Source organism: Tursiops truncatus, chromosome 10 (genome assembly GCF_011762595.2).
Source record: "Tursiops truncatus isolate mTurTru1 chromosome 10, mTurTru1.mat.Y, whole genome shotgun sequence".
NCBI lineage: Eukaryota > Metazoa > Chordata > Mammalia > Artiodactyla > Delphinidae > Tursiops > Tursiops truncatus.
In genome coordinates this window covers 68,722,803-68,735,777 of record NC_047043.1, presented here as the reverse complement: position 1 = coordinate 68,735,777, position 12,975 = coordinate 68,722,803, and the positions used below count along the sequence as shown (strand labels likewise).

The 12,975-nt window shown below is 42.4% G+C and overlaps 1 protein-coding gene across 2 annotated transcripts in view; it reads right to left on the bottom strand.

Annotated features, from left to right (window-relative positions):
* Nucleotides 1-12,975, bottom strand: part of CACNA2D3 (calcium voltage-gated channel auxiliary subunit alpha2delta 3) — a 788,131-nt gene that overhangs the window by 269,039 nt on the left and 506,117 nt on the right. For both annotated transcript variants that reach the window (XM_073811245.1, XM_073811246.1), the window contains one exon: nucleotides 5,698-5,831. In XM_073811245.1, the coding sequence (XP_073667346.1) occupies nucleotides 5,698-5,831 (134 nt within the window). The remainder of the gene's footprint in view (nucleotides 1-5,697; nucleotides 5,832-12,975) is intronic.

The following is a 12,975-nucleotide window of genomic DNA, read 5'->3' as shown; positions in this document are numbered from 1 at the left end:
TGGTTTACGTTTCTCTTTAAGAGTGTCTTTTTGTTTTGACGATTTGAACTTCTTTGATATGCAGTGGTGTCTTGGGGAAAATACTGTAAATTCAGCTTCCAAGCCCCAACAACTTCCTTATGATGGCTTCAACCCCCTGAGTAATTGCTTCTAGGCAGTAAGATGTTGTAGCCCAAAGCAATCACCCAAACGACTCCTAAATGGCCTAGGTGCCATTCTGAGATGGGAAACCAAAACAAATGTGCAATTTATCATATGCAAAGCATTTTCTCCGAGTTGGACTTAGTGGGGGGTGAGGAGGAGGGATACGCGTCCAATTTGCAAATGCAACTAAATTGGTTTGAAAGTTCCTACAAATTTCGTACTGAATTGTATTACCAGCAGAGGGGAGGGGCAGGGGAGCTTGGTAATGAATTCTCATTATTTTAAATGGTCACATTCCCGCTGTTTCTAAAAGATTTCTTTGCTTCCCTTCTACGTGTCACTGTGGTCTGTGCAAACTCCCCTGGAGGGGTTGATCAGGGATGCTGATGTTTCCACAGTCTGATGCATGCTCTACTCTGCATACCAAGTTGGGTAGCATTTCCAAGATGATTAGGACCCAACTGGAAAACCTAAGTCATTTGCTTACAAAATAGAACAAATTCCATTGTTAATGATTTTTTGCTCTGCACCTAAGAGATAATGACTGTGCAGCACAACTTGTATTCAGATGAGAAGCCCATGAATTTCAGAATTCTGGTGTTTGCTGTTTTGTCAATTAATACATGAAATCTTATTAGATTAAACATAATTAATGCTGTTAACATTAATTCATTTATTTGGGATTCACCAGGAGAGCATATTGAATAGAACAGCCAGGCAGGAAACAGAATATTTAATCAGACTGGTAGTAATAGTCAGGGAGGATGGACCCTGAAAGGAAAATTCTGTCTGTCTTGATTCTAGATCAGGCTGGATTAAACACAACCCTGGACTCTCACGTGCAAAAATCCTAACTCAGCTTCTGTTCAAACTTTTATCTTGATCTTGTCCAGACCCAGAACTGTATGAATTAATGTATAATTAATAAAGAAGGAAAGTACTATACTCTTAGGTTATTACAAGCTATTCACTTAAGTATTAAATCAATTATATTATTATATTTGTTGCTGCTGGGTTTTCAACCACAGTAACTGATGAGTCAAGCAAATAGGAATTCCTTTTGCATTTACCACCAGATAACTAAGGAGAAAGAAGACTTTTAGGACCATATTAAGCAAACTTGTGGGATCGACTGTACAAATTTACTAGATAATCAACTAGTACCTAATTCCATAGCATTTGGTAGAAATGATATAAATCAGTAGGGTCAAAAGTCCTAAAGGAATCAAAGGCACATCCAAACTACAATGTCACAAGGAGAACCAGGCTCCTGGAGAAATCACTGGTCAGCAGAAATGTTATGATGAACAGCAGTTGTAATTTTATCATAATGGTATAAATTAATTAAACATTATTTAAATCTGTAAATTATGAATATAAAAAGGAAGTTGTTACTTCTGCAACTATGTAAATAAATGCCTTGGAAAGACTCTAAAGAAGTTGCTAAGGTAGATTATAAATATGTTCAAATATCAAAAAAATTCCACAGCTGCCAACCCTACCAGGATATTATTAAAATGGGGTCACCATTCCCAGTGCCAAATGCTCCTGAGTTTGGTCTCTTTAATTATTGCAAGGTGGGACACATTAGGGCAATCCTGGGTTTGGACTGTCCTGGGTGTGTCAGGATGGTCATGAACTTGCAACTGCTGATTCCCATACCTTCTTCATCTTCTGGGTGGTGCTAAAGTTGGCAGCCTCATCTTAGAATTTAGACTCTGCAGAAGAGTTTAGCAAATGATTCCAATTTTGTTTCCATATAAATAACAGGGGGCTTTTGCCCTTGCCCTGGTAGATAAAGGCCCAGATGATGAGTTTGAAGGGGTGCTGCTTCCTGGCCAGTGAGGCACCTGTTGGAGCAGTAGCTGCCTTCTCACCTAACAGGCCTATGAAAGAGGAATATGGAATCCCCAATCCTTCCTAACCCAACAGGTTTCTCAGCACCACCAAGATGAGAAAGAACCCTCAGAACATTCTACTAGGGGGTTTATTTATCAGGGCTATTTGCAAAGATACAACACAGAGGCAGTGCTGAGCTATCATTTCAGGGACAAACATTCTGGGGGTTTAGTTTTATGTGCATCAAAAGGTTCTTGAAGAGGTAGAATAAATGAGCTCTGTCATCTTGGTCTACCATTTTAATTAATAATGAGCCACTTAAAGCGTTATTTTATTTTAAAGTAAGTAAAGATGATTATGGCACAGAATGAAAATTTCATGTAAATGTTTAATATGAAGCACAAGACTTCAAAGACAATTCCTCTGCACCATTTGCCCAGAGCTGCTTTCAGACCATTTTCTTCACTATTGCTGTCAGTTCTTTAGTGGAAAAGCTGCAGTAGCAATGGGTTTTCCCTCTCTTGTAACTGCCACCCATATATAAACGTATATATGTGTATGTAAATATGTATGTATGTGGTTAGCAAATCTAGAACAATTTATTTAAATGATTAGCATTACCTAAAGCAAGATGTTACATTGATACAAAGCTTTATTCTCTTCCTCCCCATGATTTTCAGGTTATGTAACCCCAGCCAGGACACTCTAAACGTATGATGTGTCCTTCACCAAAGGCACACAATGTCCATCTGTTTCTCATTAGTGACACTAATTTTGAACACCCGCTCAAGATGTTTTTGGATTCTCCCACTGGATAGATACTATTTTTTTTTTTATTTTTTCCTCCTAACTAGTCAAAAATCTCCAGGGAAGCACTTTGAGACCATGAAAATATCCTGCTCATCATCAAAATTCCCCCCCTAGATTTAGCATCCATGGATGACCTTCACCCTAATCAATCTTTACTAAAATGGTTGCCCACTGGTGATTTTCCATCTCATGACTCCCTCCCTCCACACCCACCAGGCAGCATCCCATTGCCCACTGCACACTGCACTCCTTCCCATCCATTTCATCATCTATTTAGTCATCTGTTTGAGATCTGTTTACTTATTTAGAACACACTGATTTGTTTTGTTCAAGTTATAGTCCATTACTCTTCTATTTAATTTGGAGGCTCAAATTGTCCCAGAGTTGACCAGTGAGAGCCCCTTCACGTTGATTCTTGGGCCTTTTGACGTGACCTCATGGTTTTGACTGCTTCGTTATTGTCTGGCACAAAATATTCCAGGCTTTTTGTTTGTTTGTTTTTAACATTAAGACTCCATTACATCCATGTACCACAGTTTATCCAATTGATCTCTTATGGTTGGGGATTTAGGTAACTTTCAATATTTTGAAATGACAAGCAATTCTACAGTGGACAAACTTGTGCGTATGTATTTTTGGATTTTTGAAGGTTTATCTTCAGGGTTAATTCCTAGAAGTAGAATTTCTGGGTCAAAGGGTAAATGCACATTTTCCCTTCCTATACCCCATTCTGTCTTCCCACAAGCATGTACAAGTGTCTCTTTCCCACAGCCTCACCAACAAAGTTAAGCTTTTCATTTCTGCCACTCTAATAGGTGAGAGAAATGGTATCTCAAACCATACTTTAATTTGCATTTTTCTTACAATGTGTGAAGTTGTACATATTTCAAATGTTTAAAAAACATTTTTATTATTTTTGTGTGAACTGTCTGCTCATGTCTTTTGCTCATTTTTTTCTATAGGAATTTTGGAGTTTCCCCCTTAAGTTTTGAAAGTTCTTTATATATTAGGATTATTAGTTCTTTATGTGTGCTATATGTTGCATATTTTCTCCTATTTTACCATTTGCTTTTTGAGTTTGCTTCTTTTTGACTGTGCTTGATTCTTTTAGTTACAAAAGTTGGGTTTTGCTTTGTTTATATTTTAAGTAGTCAAACCTATTTTTATTTATATTGCATCTGGATTTTGGAGTCATTGTTAGAAAGCCATTCTCTGGACTCAGGTTATAGAGGAATTCACTAGATTTTGTTCTAGTGCTTATATGGTTTCATTGTTTACAATTTAGGTCTCTGATCCCCTTGGATATTTTTCTCCGGTGTGATGTGAAGAAAATACTAATTTTATCTTTTTCTAAATAGCTATCTAGTTTTCCCAAAAGCATTTATTACAAAGCCCATCCTAGCACTACTGATTTGAGATGCCACCTTTATCACAAATTAAATTTCCATATGTAGGTGAGTCTTTTTTTGGGACCTTCTACTCTACTGATCTGTCTGTTTATCCAGGTGCTAGTCCCACAGAGACTCTGTTTTATATTTTTTACATTGATGAAACAAATAAGATGACAGACCCAACTGGCTGTTCAGGGTTTGTACACAGAACCACTGGGTGCCTGGATCAGTCCATCCCTGGCTGGCTGCCCTCCTCCTCTCCTCTTCCCCAGCCTTACTCAACCACACATATGAGGAAGAGATGAAACCATCACTGTCATCGCTCTGTTATTACTGTTAGTATGGTGCCGACACAAATGGGGTGGCTTAGTTATTTCACGTCCATGATTCTAAACCAAACTGGGTCAGACTCTGAACATGATAAAAGCCCAAGGTCTCCCTGGCAACCAGAGATGGCTCTTTAGCTTAACACCCATCTCCACTCAGGGTGATTTCTCCTGGGGACGGGCTACCCCTTCCTGACCAGTCTGTATTTCCATGGTCCCACTGTGTACTTTAAGGCTGTGTGTGTGGGGGTGCAGGCTGCTTTGCTGTCCCCCAAGATGGGTTCCCACATGCTGCTCCTGCCCTGTATCTGCCTGCAGCTGCCAGAAGAGCAGCAGGGATGAGCGAGCTCGTGGAGAGAAAAGCTGGCCCATGGCAGCCGTTGAGATCACTCTGGAGGATGGCTGGTCTGGGTTACAGCGATTAATGTGATGTTAATCCCGACACAAATGATGGGAGGGGGCCCTCTGAGAACATTTACAATCAATAAACGAAAAATGCCACTCCCATCAGATTCATTATGACTATGAAAAATCACCCAGCAATTACACAAGAAACCTGGCCATTGAGCCATTATTTGACGATTGGCAACACTCCTCCTTTTAAGCTAATTCGGCACCAGAATCTTTTTTCCTTGGAATTTGGCTTTAGAATGAGCCCATGGCCAGAGGTGCAACAACAATCAGTGCCTATATAACCACCACTGAAGCATTTTCTCACTTGTTCAAGGGAAGAAAAGGCAGCTGTGGCCTCTACGGTGGCTCCAATTCACTGTCAGAGCTGAAGGTGGTCCCACCCTCCCAAGTTGAGACCCAAGATTCATCCCCAGGACTGGACCTCTCTGATGATGGCAAGGACCGAATCTAACACACCTGTCATCATTGCCACACTGACAGAATTTGTACACTTGTGAGAAGGAAAAAAAGGTAGAGAAGACAGAAACCAAAAGTGAGTTTTCTGTGCTGACGAGACACCTTCCAGAAGAACTTGTTACATTCTCTGATATTAGGAGTTGTCACCAACCTTGCTTGCTAAGAGATCAACGCAAATCATACAAATATGGAAGATGTCAGTGAACCCCGTTACTGAGAAGGAATGCTACAACCACCATCTTCTGGAATAAACCCAGGGAAACTCTCCCATGGTAGGAGGAACCCTCAGGTTCTCTCCTGGGGCCCTGGGGACTCACAGTGCTGTCGATGTACGCTTCAGTCCACACCACGTCGTGCTCCTGGTCGATGACTTTGGGCCGGCTGAGTACATGGAGGTATTCCATGACATTTTCCTGCACATCAGCCAAGGTGGAGATCTGGGTGAAAAATCCTGCCAAGGGAGAACAACGTTAAGTAAAGACAGGAACAACTACAACTGGGGAGCAGACCTACGCTATGCCTTCTTAGCCTCTAGCTAATTTCTTTCTTCCCTTTTCCTTTTTAAACATTATGTCTCCTCTCTACCATCACCCACTTAATGAGCAATGTGTTCATGTTAGAAAACAGAGTCAAGCAAAAAGAATAAAATGAAGATCAACCACAAACCCACCTCCCAGAAGAAGCCCCTGTTAATCCTTTGGAGAATCTCTCCCCAGATGTTTTCTATACATATACATATAGACCTTCTCTGGTAGATATGGGAGTCCTCTCTACATGCCATTTTGTAAACCCCCCCCCCCTTTTTTTCCTTTTAGTGTATTTATTTCCAATGGGAAAACTAAAAAGCACAAAATTTAAAGGCTGTCCTATTTTTATAACTACAATAGTTATAATTTTTTCTTTTTTAAAAAATTTTTATTGGCATATAGTTGATTTACAATGTTGTGCTAGTTTCAGGTGTACAGCAAAGTCAATCAGTTATACATATACATATATCCACTCTTTTTTAGATTCTTTTCCCATATAGGTCATTACAGAGTATTGAGTAGAGTTCCCTGTGCTATTTTATATATAAATATTGTGTATATGTGTAAATATTGTGTATATATAAAAGTTGTGTGTATATGTCAATCCCAATCTCCCAACTTATCCCTCCCCCCTATAATTAATTTTTGAGTGCTTAATAAGGGGCACAAAATTTGCTAAACACCTGATAAGCTTTGCCTCATTTATTCCTGACAACATGATGAAGTGGGCATAACTTGCCCACTTTACAGATAAGATGACTGAGGCAGACCGAGCATATGTGTTTTGGCCGTGTTCTCACCGGTAACAAGTGGCAAATACAGAAGGTGAAACCAGGCTTAAGTATCTTAATCTATGCCTTTTGCTTCTACAGAATTTTGCTCTTTGTGTGTTTAAGGCAGAAACTCCAGCTCAAACCCTCATGTAGTTACCAGACCTGCCATTTGAATATGCTGGGTAGACATGGTTTCTCAGTAACATAAAAAGTTCTAAACATGCTATCATCTTGTGGGTGGAGAGGCCATTTTGATCTCGAGTTTAGGTACTGCTATGCTCCTCTTCAGCTTGGGGTTGGCTTTGCTGGGAGTCAGGAGATGTTAGAAGAGAAGGGCTGAACTGAGCACAGGTCTGGATCCCCAGGAGGGGGCCCTTCATTCAAACATTTATGGAAGGCTTTCTTGGTGCCTACCACTGGAGGAGCAGGAGTTAACTAGATGAGCATGACCCCTGCTTCCTGGGAGGTCTGAGTAAGCTGACAACTATAAAATAGCACAGTCAACATTATAGAGAAACACACAGCATGGACAGCCAATCACTTGGCTATCCCGAAGAAGGGTCAGTACAGCTGAACCCTGAAGGATGAGGACCAGTTAGCTAGAGGAAGGGGGGTTAAAGACTATGTCCGGCAAAGCAAGGAATGTAAGTAAAGGCCCAAGGTCAGAGTTAGACCCATTCTAGGAACTGAAAAAAACTCAGAATGGCTGGAGTAAAAAGCTCAGGGAGAGTGAGTAGAAGTAGGGTGCTGTAAGATCAGAGGAATTAGCAGAGGGACTATCATATAAGACCTTGGGAAAGAGTTTAGACTTTATCCTACAGGCAACTAGTCATGGAAGCATTTTAAGCAGGGGGACACTGGATGGACACAGATTCATGTTTCCTCCCCATGCCTCTAAATAAGGACCTTTATAACTAAGTTGATGCCACCTCCTACTTGCCAACAAATGAGAGAGGATATGTGTGCCTCTGAAGCCAGATCCATCACAGCACTTGCTGTAGTGTTTATAGAACCTCTTAGTGTTTAATACAGGGCTCAGGGTAAAGAAACGCCAGCCCTTTTGTTGTCCAGAAAGGACCAGGACCCTCCCAGGGCATTTCCAAACAAAAGCCAGCTGGTTTTAATTTGTTGTACCAACCCCAAACCAGGTTGGCACCATGTGGCTTCTGGCTTCCTGGTGACAGCTCTGCACAGTGCTAATTAACACGCACTGTCACTCCCGTCCACTCCACCCTCCTGGCCAGGGCCAGAGCCTCGCCCATCCCAGTAGAAACTGAGCCCAAAAGACCTGTGAGACCCTGCTCTAGCTCAGGGCTCTGGAGCAGGGCCCATGTGTACCTTGGCACTCCCTCAGAGGTCAGGCACTACAGTTACGGATGCCCATCTGGGTCACTGCTCACGCAAGGCTTCCAGGTGGCCCCTCTTAGAGGCACAGTGGGAAAAAGAAGTTTTAAAGAAGATTGCTGGATGACAGCAAGCATCATAGTTATAATCCCTCCACAAACCACGACTACAATCAGTGTTTGAATAAGAAAGAAAACATTTCAGCTCTTCTCTAGTAGGTAAACCTTTGGCTCTGCATGAAGGGTCTTAGAGAGACAAACATGACACAGAGGACAAACCAAGAGAGGTGTTGCCATGTTGATAAGAAGAGGAGAGAACTCCATGGTTCTGGACCGTGAGGATACCTGGGTAAGCAATTCACAGTATAGCAGTATTCCTACTGTGGGTTCCTGTACCAAATGTGCAGTAAACACAGCCTCTCTTGGGAGGAGTTTTTCTTGGTTGTCCGTGTTTTCATTCTAATCCTCAAAGCCAACAGTAAAAATCCCTGATTTGGGTTTTCCAAAATAGGGCCAACAGAAGGGAGGGAATAAATAGAAGGAGGGGGATGGGAGAGACAGATCCTCAGCATTGAGGGAGAGTGGGAAGGAAAAACAATCACACATTTGGAAGGGGATGGAGCTGAGGGATCATCCTCACTTGGCCTTGCTATCATAATCAAAGTTATGAAAAGTTACAAAAAGCTGGCTACAGACCTATAGCCAACAGTATACCTGACACCTCCATAAGGATGACTAACAGTGTTCTCAGACTGAACCCGTCCAAAGCCAACTCCTGATTTCCCTGGCCAGACCTATTCCTCCCGCATTGGGTCTTTCCCACCTCAGCAAATGACGCCACTGCCCAACTGGGCCAAACACTTAAGAATTATCCTTGATAGCCATCATTTCCTCACCCCACCCCATAGCTAATCCACCAGCATGTTCTTCTGGCCCTATCTCTAAAATATGTCTCAAGTCCAATCCCACATTTCCACTGCTCCCACCCTACTCCAGACTCCACTGTCTCTCCCCCAGGGTATAGCAACAACCACCCCCGCCCCACAAATCCCCCTCCTTGTTATCTAGACTCCTGACAGCAGTCAAAGGAAAGTATAAAGCAGACCATCTAAAGTATAAAGCAGACCATCATCTCCCTGCCTAAAATCCTGAAACAGCTTCTATTTAATTAGAATAAAATCCAAATTTCTTACCTGACCTCTAAGACTCTCCCTCACTAGGCCCCCGCCTACCTGGATGGACTCATCCCCTTCCATCCTCCCACCAAGTTGATCCACCTGACCCTCCCCAGGCGCTTGCACCTACTGTACCCTCTGCCTGGCACACCATTTATCCAGTTTTCTACGGATGGCTTCTTGGGATCATTCAGGGGTTAGCTGTCTGAACCCATTTCCTCTTGCTTCACCTTGCTTTCACTTTCTTCTGAAGATTCATCAATGCTGAATTCTGATTTACTTGTTTACTTTGTTCTTGCCAATGGAATATTGGCTCCAGGAAATGTCACAAAAAGCTGGTGCCTGTCTTGTCCAGAGAGATATTCCCAGAACCAGCACATGGCTCTGTGAGAGCCATTACTGAAGCAAGGACATTCACCAAAGTCTTACTGTGATTCACACTGTCGCTCTACACTTGGGTAACACAACAGCTCAACATGTGTGTGTGCTCGTTGTATAGGGAGGAAACAGAAACAACAGTGTTTAGTAATTTGTCCTGGGTCAATTTGAATACAGATTCATTTGATTCCAAAACCTTTGCTCTTAACCACTGAAGACACTGCCTCTTCCTGTAATGGGAAAGGACAGCATGGCAGCTGCTCAGAGCATGGACAGCATGGTCCTCCTCTGTAAGGACACCCCTAATGGGCTGTTTGAATCTCTGTGGCTGGGAAAGTTTGAGGCTGGGGTGGGGAAATATGTGGTTGCCCTATGAGGTTCCTGGCAAATGCACAGTAGTTAGCACCAAAGGTCTACTCAAAACCCATACCACAGTTCTAACTTATATTTCAATATATAGACCATAAATGCAGATGAATAAAAGGTAAGAAAAGCTAGAATTACAAAGATAATATTAATAATGTACACTGCAAAGCTTAATGCAAATCATGCAAATCAGATCATCTAACCCCAACCCATTAAATCGTAAAACTTATCTGAAAGAGTCTCTTTTTGTTTTTAAATGTTATTCATATAAGTTTTAGTTAACAAATGTACCTTTTGATGGATAACAGGAAGTCGCTGAGGGCTGGACTCTTTGCCTGTAACCATAGATGCTTCCCTCCTTCTCCCTCTGCATCCTTTGAACTGGCCACTTTCCCCCCGGCCTTCCCTCACCTCTTTTTATTTATTTTAAATTCTAGCTCTTGAATGTTTATTCTCTTCTTTAATGTGCCTTTTTGGACTTCATATATCATGTTAGAAAATAGAATCAGCAATCTTTTGGTAATTATCAAGGAGTAATTAATGCTGAAATTAGCCACCTATTATAAATGATCTGATCATTTTTCTCCATAACATCAATTTATTTACCTATTCCCTTACAGAGCCTCCTGTGAACTCTGAGTTACAACTACTCAGTGTGATAAACCACATGCAGCCTGGTGCTTTGTATTTCTGATATTTTCCTACCCTTACTTAGAGATTTCTTAAGAGTCCCTTGTCTAAGAGGTGCCTCTGCATGAGATGCTCCATCAGTACATCATTCAACACTCCACTTTGCAATGACACCAGATCTGAGGGACCCCGGAGTCTGCTCCTCAGTGGGAGACCATGGCTGTCTACCTCACCGGTAAGGTCTGGGTAAGGTCCTCGTTCTACTTTTGGTGTGATGGGCACTGCACCCTTGAGTCTTTTCAAAGACTCTTTTTCCCTCTGACATAAGGCAGGCTGAAAACAAGAAAGCCAGTGATCAGGTCCCAGTCTTCCCAAGGCAATAAGGTAGGCAGTGATGTTGCTGGTCACGCACTGGGGCATAGTGGCCATATTGCCATTCTACAGTGGCAATAATTGTTTCAATGTATTTAAAATGGTTTGCTGCTTTGCCTCATTAGAGCTGGTTGCCTCAAGACCTGGTGTGCATCCCCTTATGGAACAACAGTGTTCTTGGAAGACCCTCACAATATTCTGTCCCATCTTCGTCCTCCCCATCAACATCACACACTACTGAAAATCACTTTTTTTCTATAAAAAAATGAACCATTGATAAACAACTTTCTACCTCCACATCTCTTTGGACCATTACAAAGAACGAGTAAGAGGTCTATTGGGCCCTGAGAGCTGAAGGGCACATGTCCGATGAGTTGGAAAGAGAAGACCAAAGAGAGAATGGCCACTAGCGCAGGGAGCCCAAGGGCCTCAGTGGGCACGTGCCACCTGGAGAAGGGGGCTCGCAAATGTGAAGCTATCAGAATCAGCCAGAACCTCTGACTTAGGAGCAAGTCTTTTTGTGTGTGAATAATATTACATTTTTCTTTTTTTTTTAACATCTTTATTAGAGTATAATTGCTTTACAATGGTGTGTTAGTCTCTGCTTCATAACAAAGTGAATCAGCCACACACATACATACATCCCCATATCTCCTCCCTCCCGCATCTCCTTCCCACCCTCCCTATCCCACCCCTCCAGGCGGTCACAAAGCACCAAGCTGATCTCCCTGCGCCACGTGGCTGCTTCCCACCAGCCATCTACCCTACACCTGGTAGTATATATAGGTCCATGTCACCCTCTCACTTTGTCCCAGCCCACCCTTCCCCCTCCCCGTGTCCTCAAGTCTATAATATTATATTTTAAATTTCAAATTTCATGCTAGAAAAAATAATTTAAAGTAGGGGTCCCCAATCCCTGGGGACCGCGGCTACCGGTCCTTGGCCTGTTAGGAACCAGGCCGAACAGCAGGAGGTGAGCAGCGGGCAGGCTAGTGAAGCTTCATCTGCCGCTCCTTATCGCTCCCCATTGCTCTCTTCACCGCCTGAACCATCCCCCCATTGCTCGTGTTACCGCCTGAACCATCCTCCCCCATCCAGTCCGTGGAAAAATTGTCTTCCATGAAACTGGTCCCTGGTGCCAAAAAGGCTGGGGACCTCTAGTTTAAAGGATCACACTGTGGAGCTAGGAATGCTGGCTTGCCGGCAGCTCTATCGCTGTGCCCCATTCCACCCTGCCTCGTCTCCTCGGAGAGCCTTAATATCTCCATTTGTAAAATGTCAGAAACTGGACCACATGCCTACACAAGCTGAAGCAGGACAATTTCTGGAACACACAGGCTGGTTATAAATCCCAGCTCCAGTCTTTATTAGCTATAGACCATTAAAGTCCTTTCTCAACATCTAGATTCCTTTTCCTAGATTCTCTCAAATAATGGGAAATAGTCCTCTATGAACCATGACTTTCTTCTCCCCAAAGAGAAGCAACCTCACATCCTGGTGAAGAGTTAGGCTCAGACTTTGGAACAACTGGGCCTGATTCCTGGCTCTGCCACCTGCTAGTTGGTAACCTGGGGCGAGCTGCTAGTCTCTTTGAGTCTCAGTTTCCTTCTCATGCACTTCATACAGCTTTAAGGAGGGTCAAAAGAGATAACACATAAAAGTACTTTGCACTTTACCTGGCACTTAGTAAGAAGTTTGTCATCCTTAGTTGCTATTAACAATAGTAGCACCATGTTCATCTTCACAACTATTACCCTTTCCACTCAAATTCTCAAGTTCTATGGAATCTACACAAAGAATGTATACAACTTAAGTCTCCATTAATGGATAAATGGATTAAAAAGTTACAGTGTATACACACACACGCACACAGAAATATTATTCAGCATGAGAAACAAGGAAATCCTGCCATTTGCAAAAACATGTATGGACCTTGAGTACATCTTGCTAAATAAGATAAGCCAGACAGAGAAAGACAAATACTGTATGATATCACTGGTATGTGGAATCTAGAAAAGTGAAAATCATAGC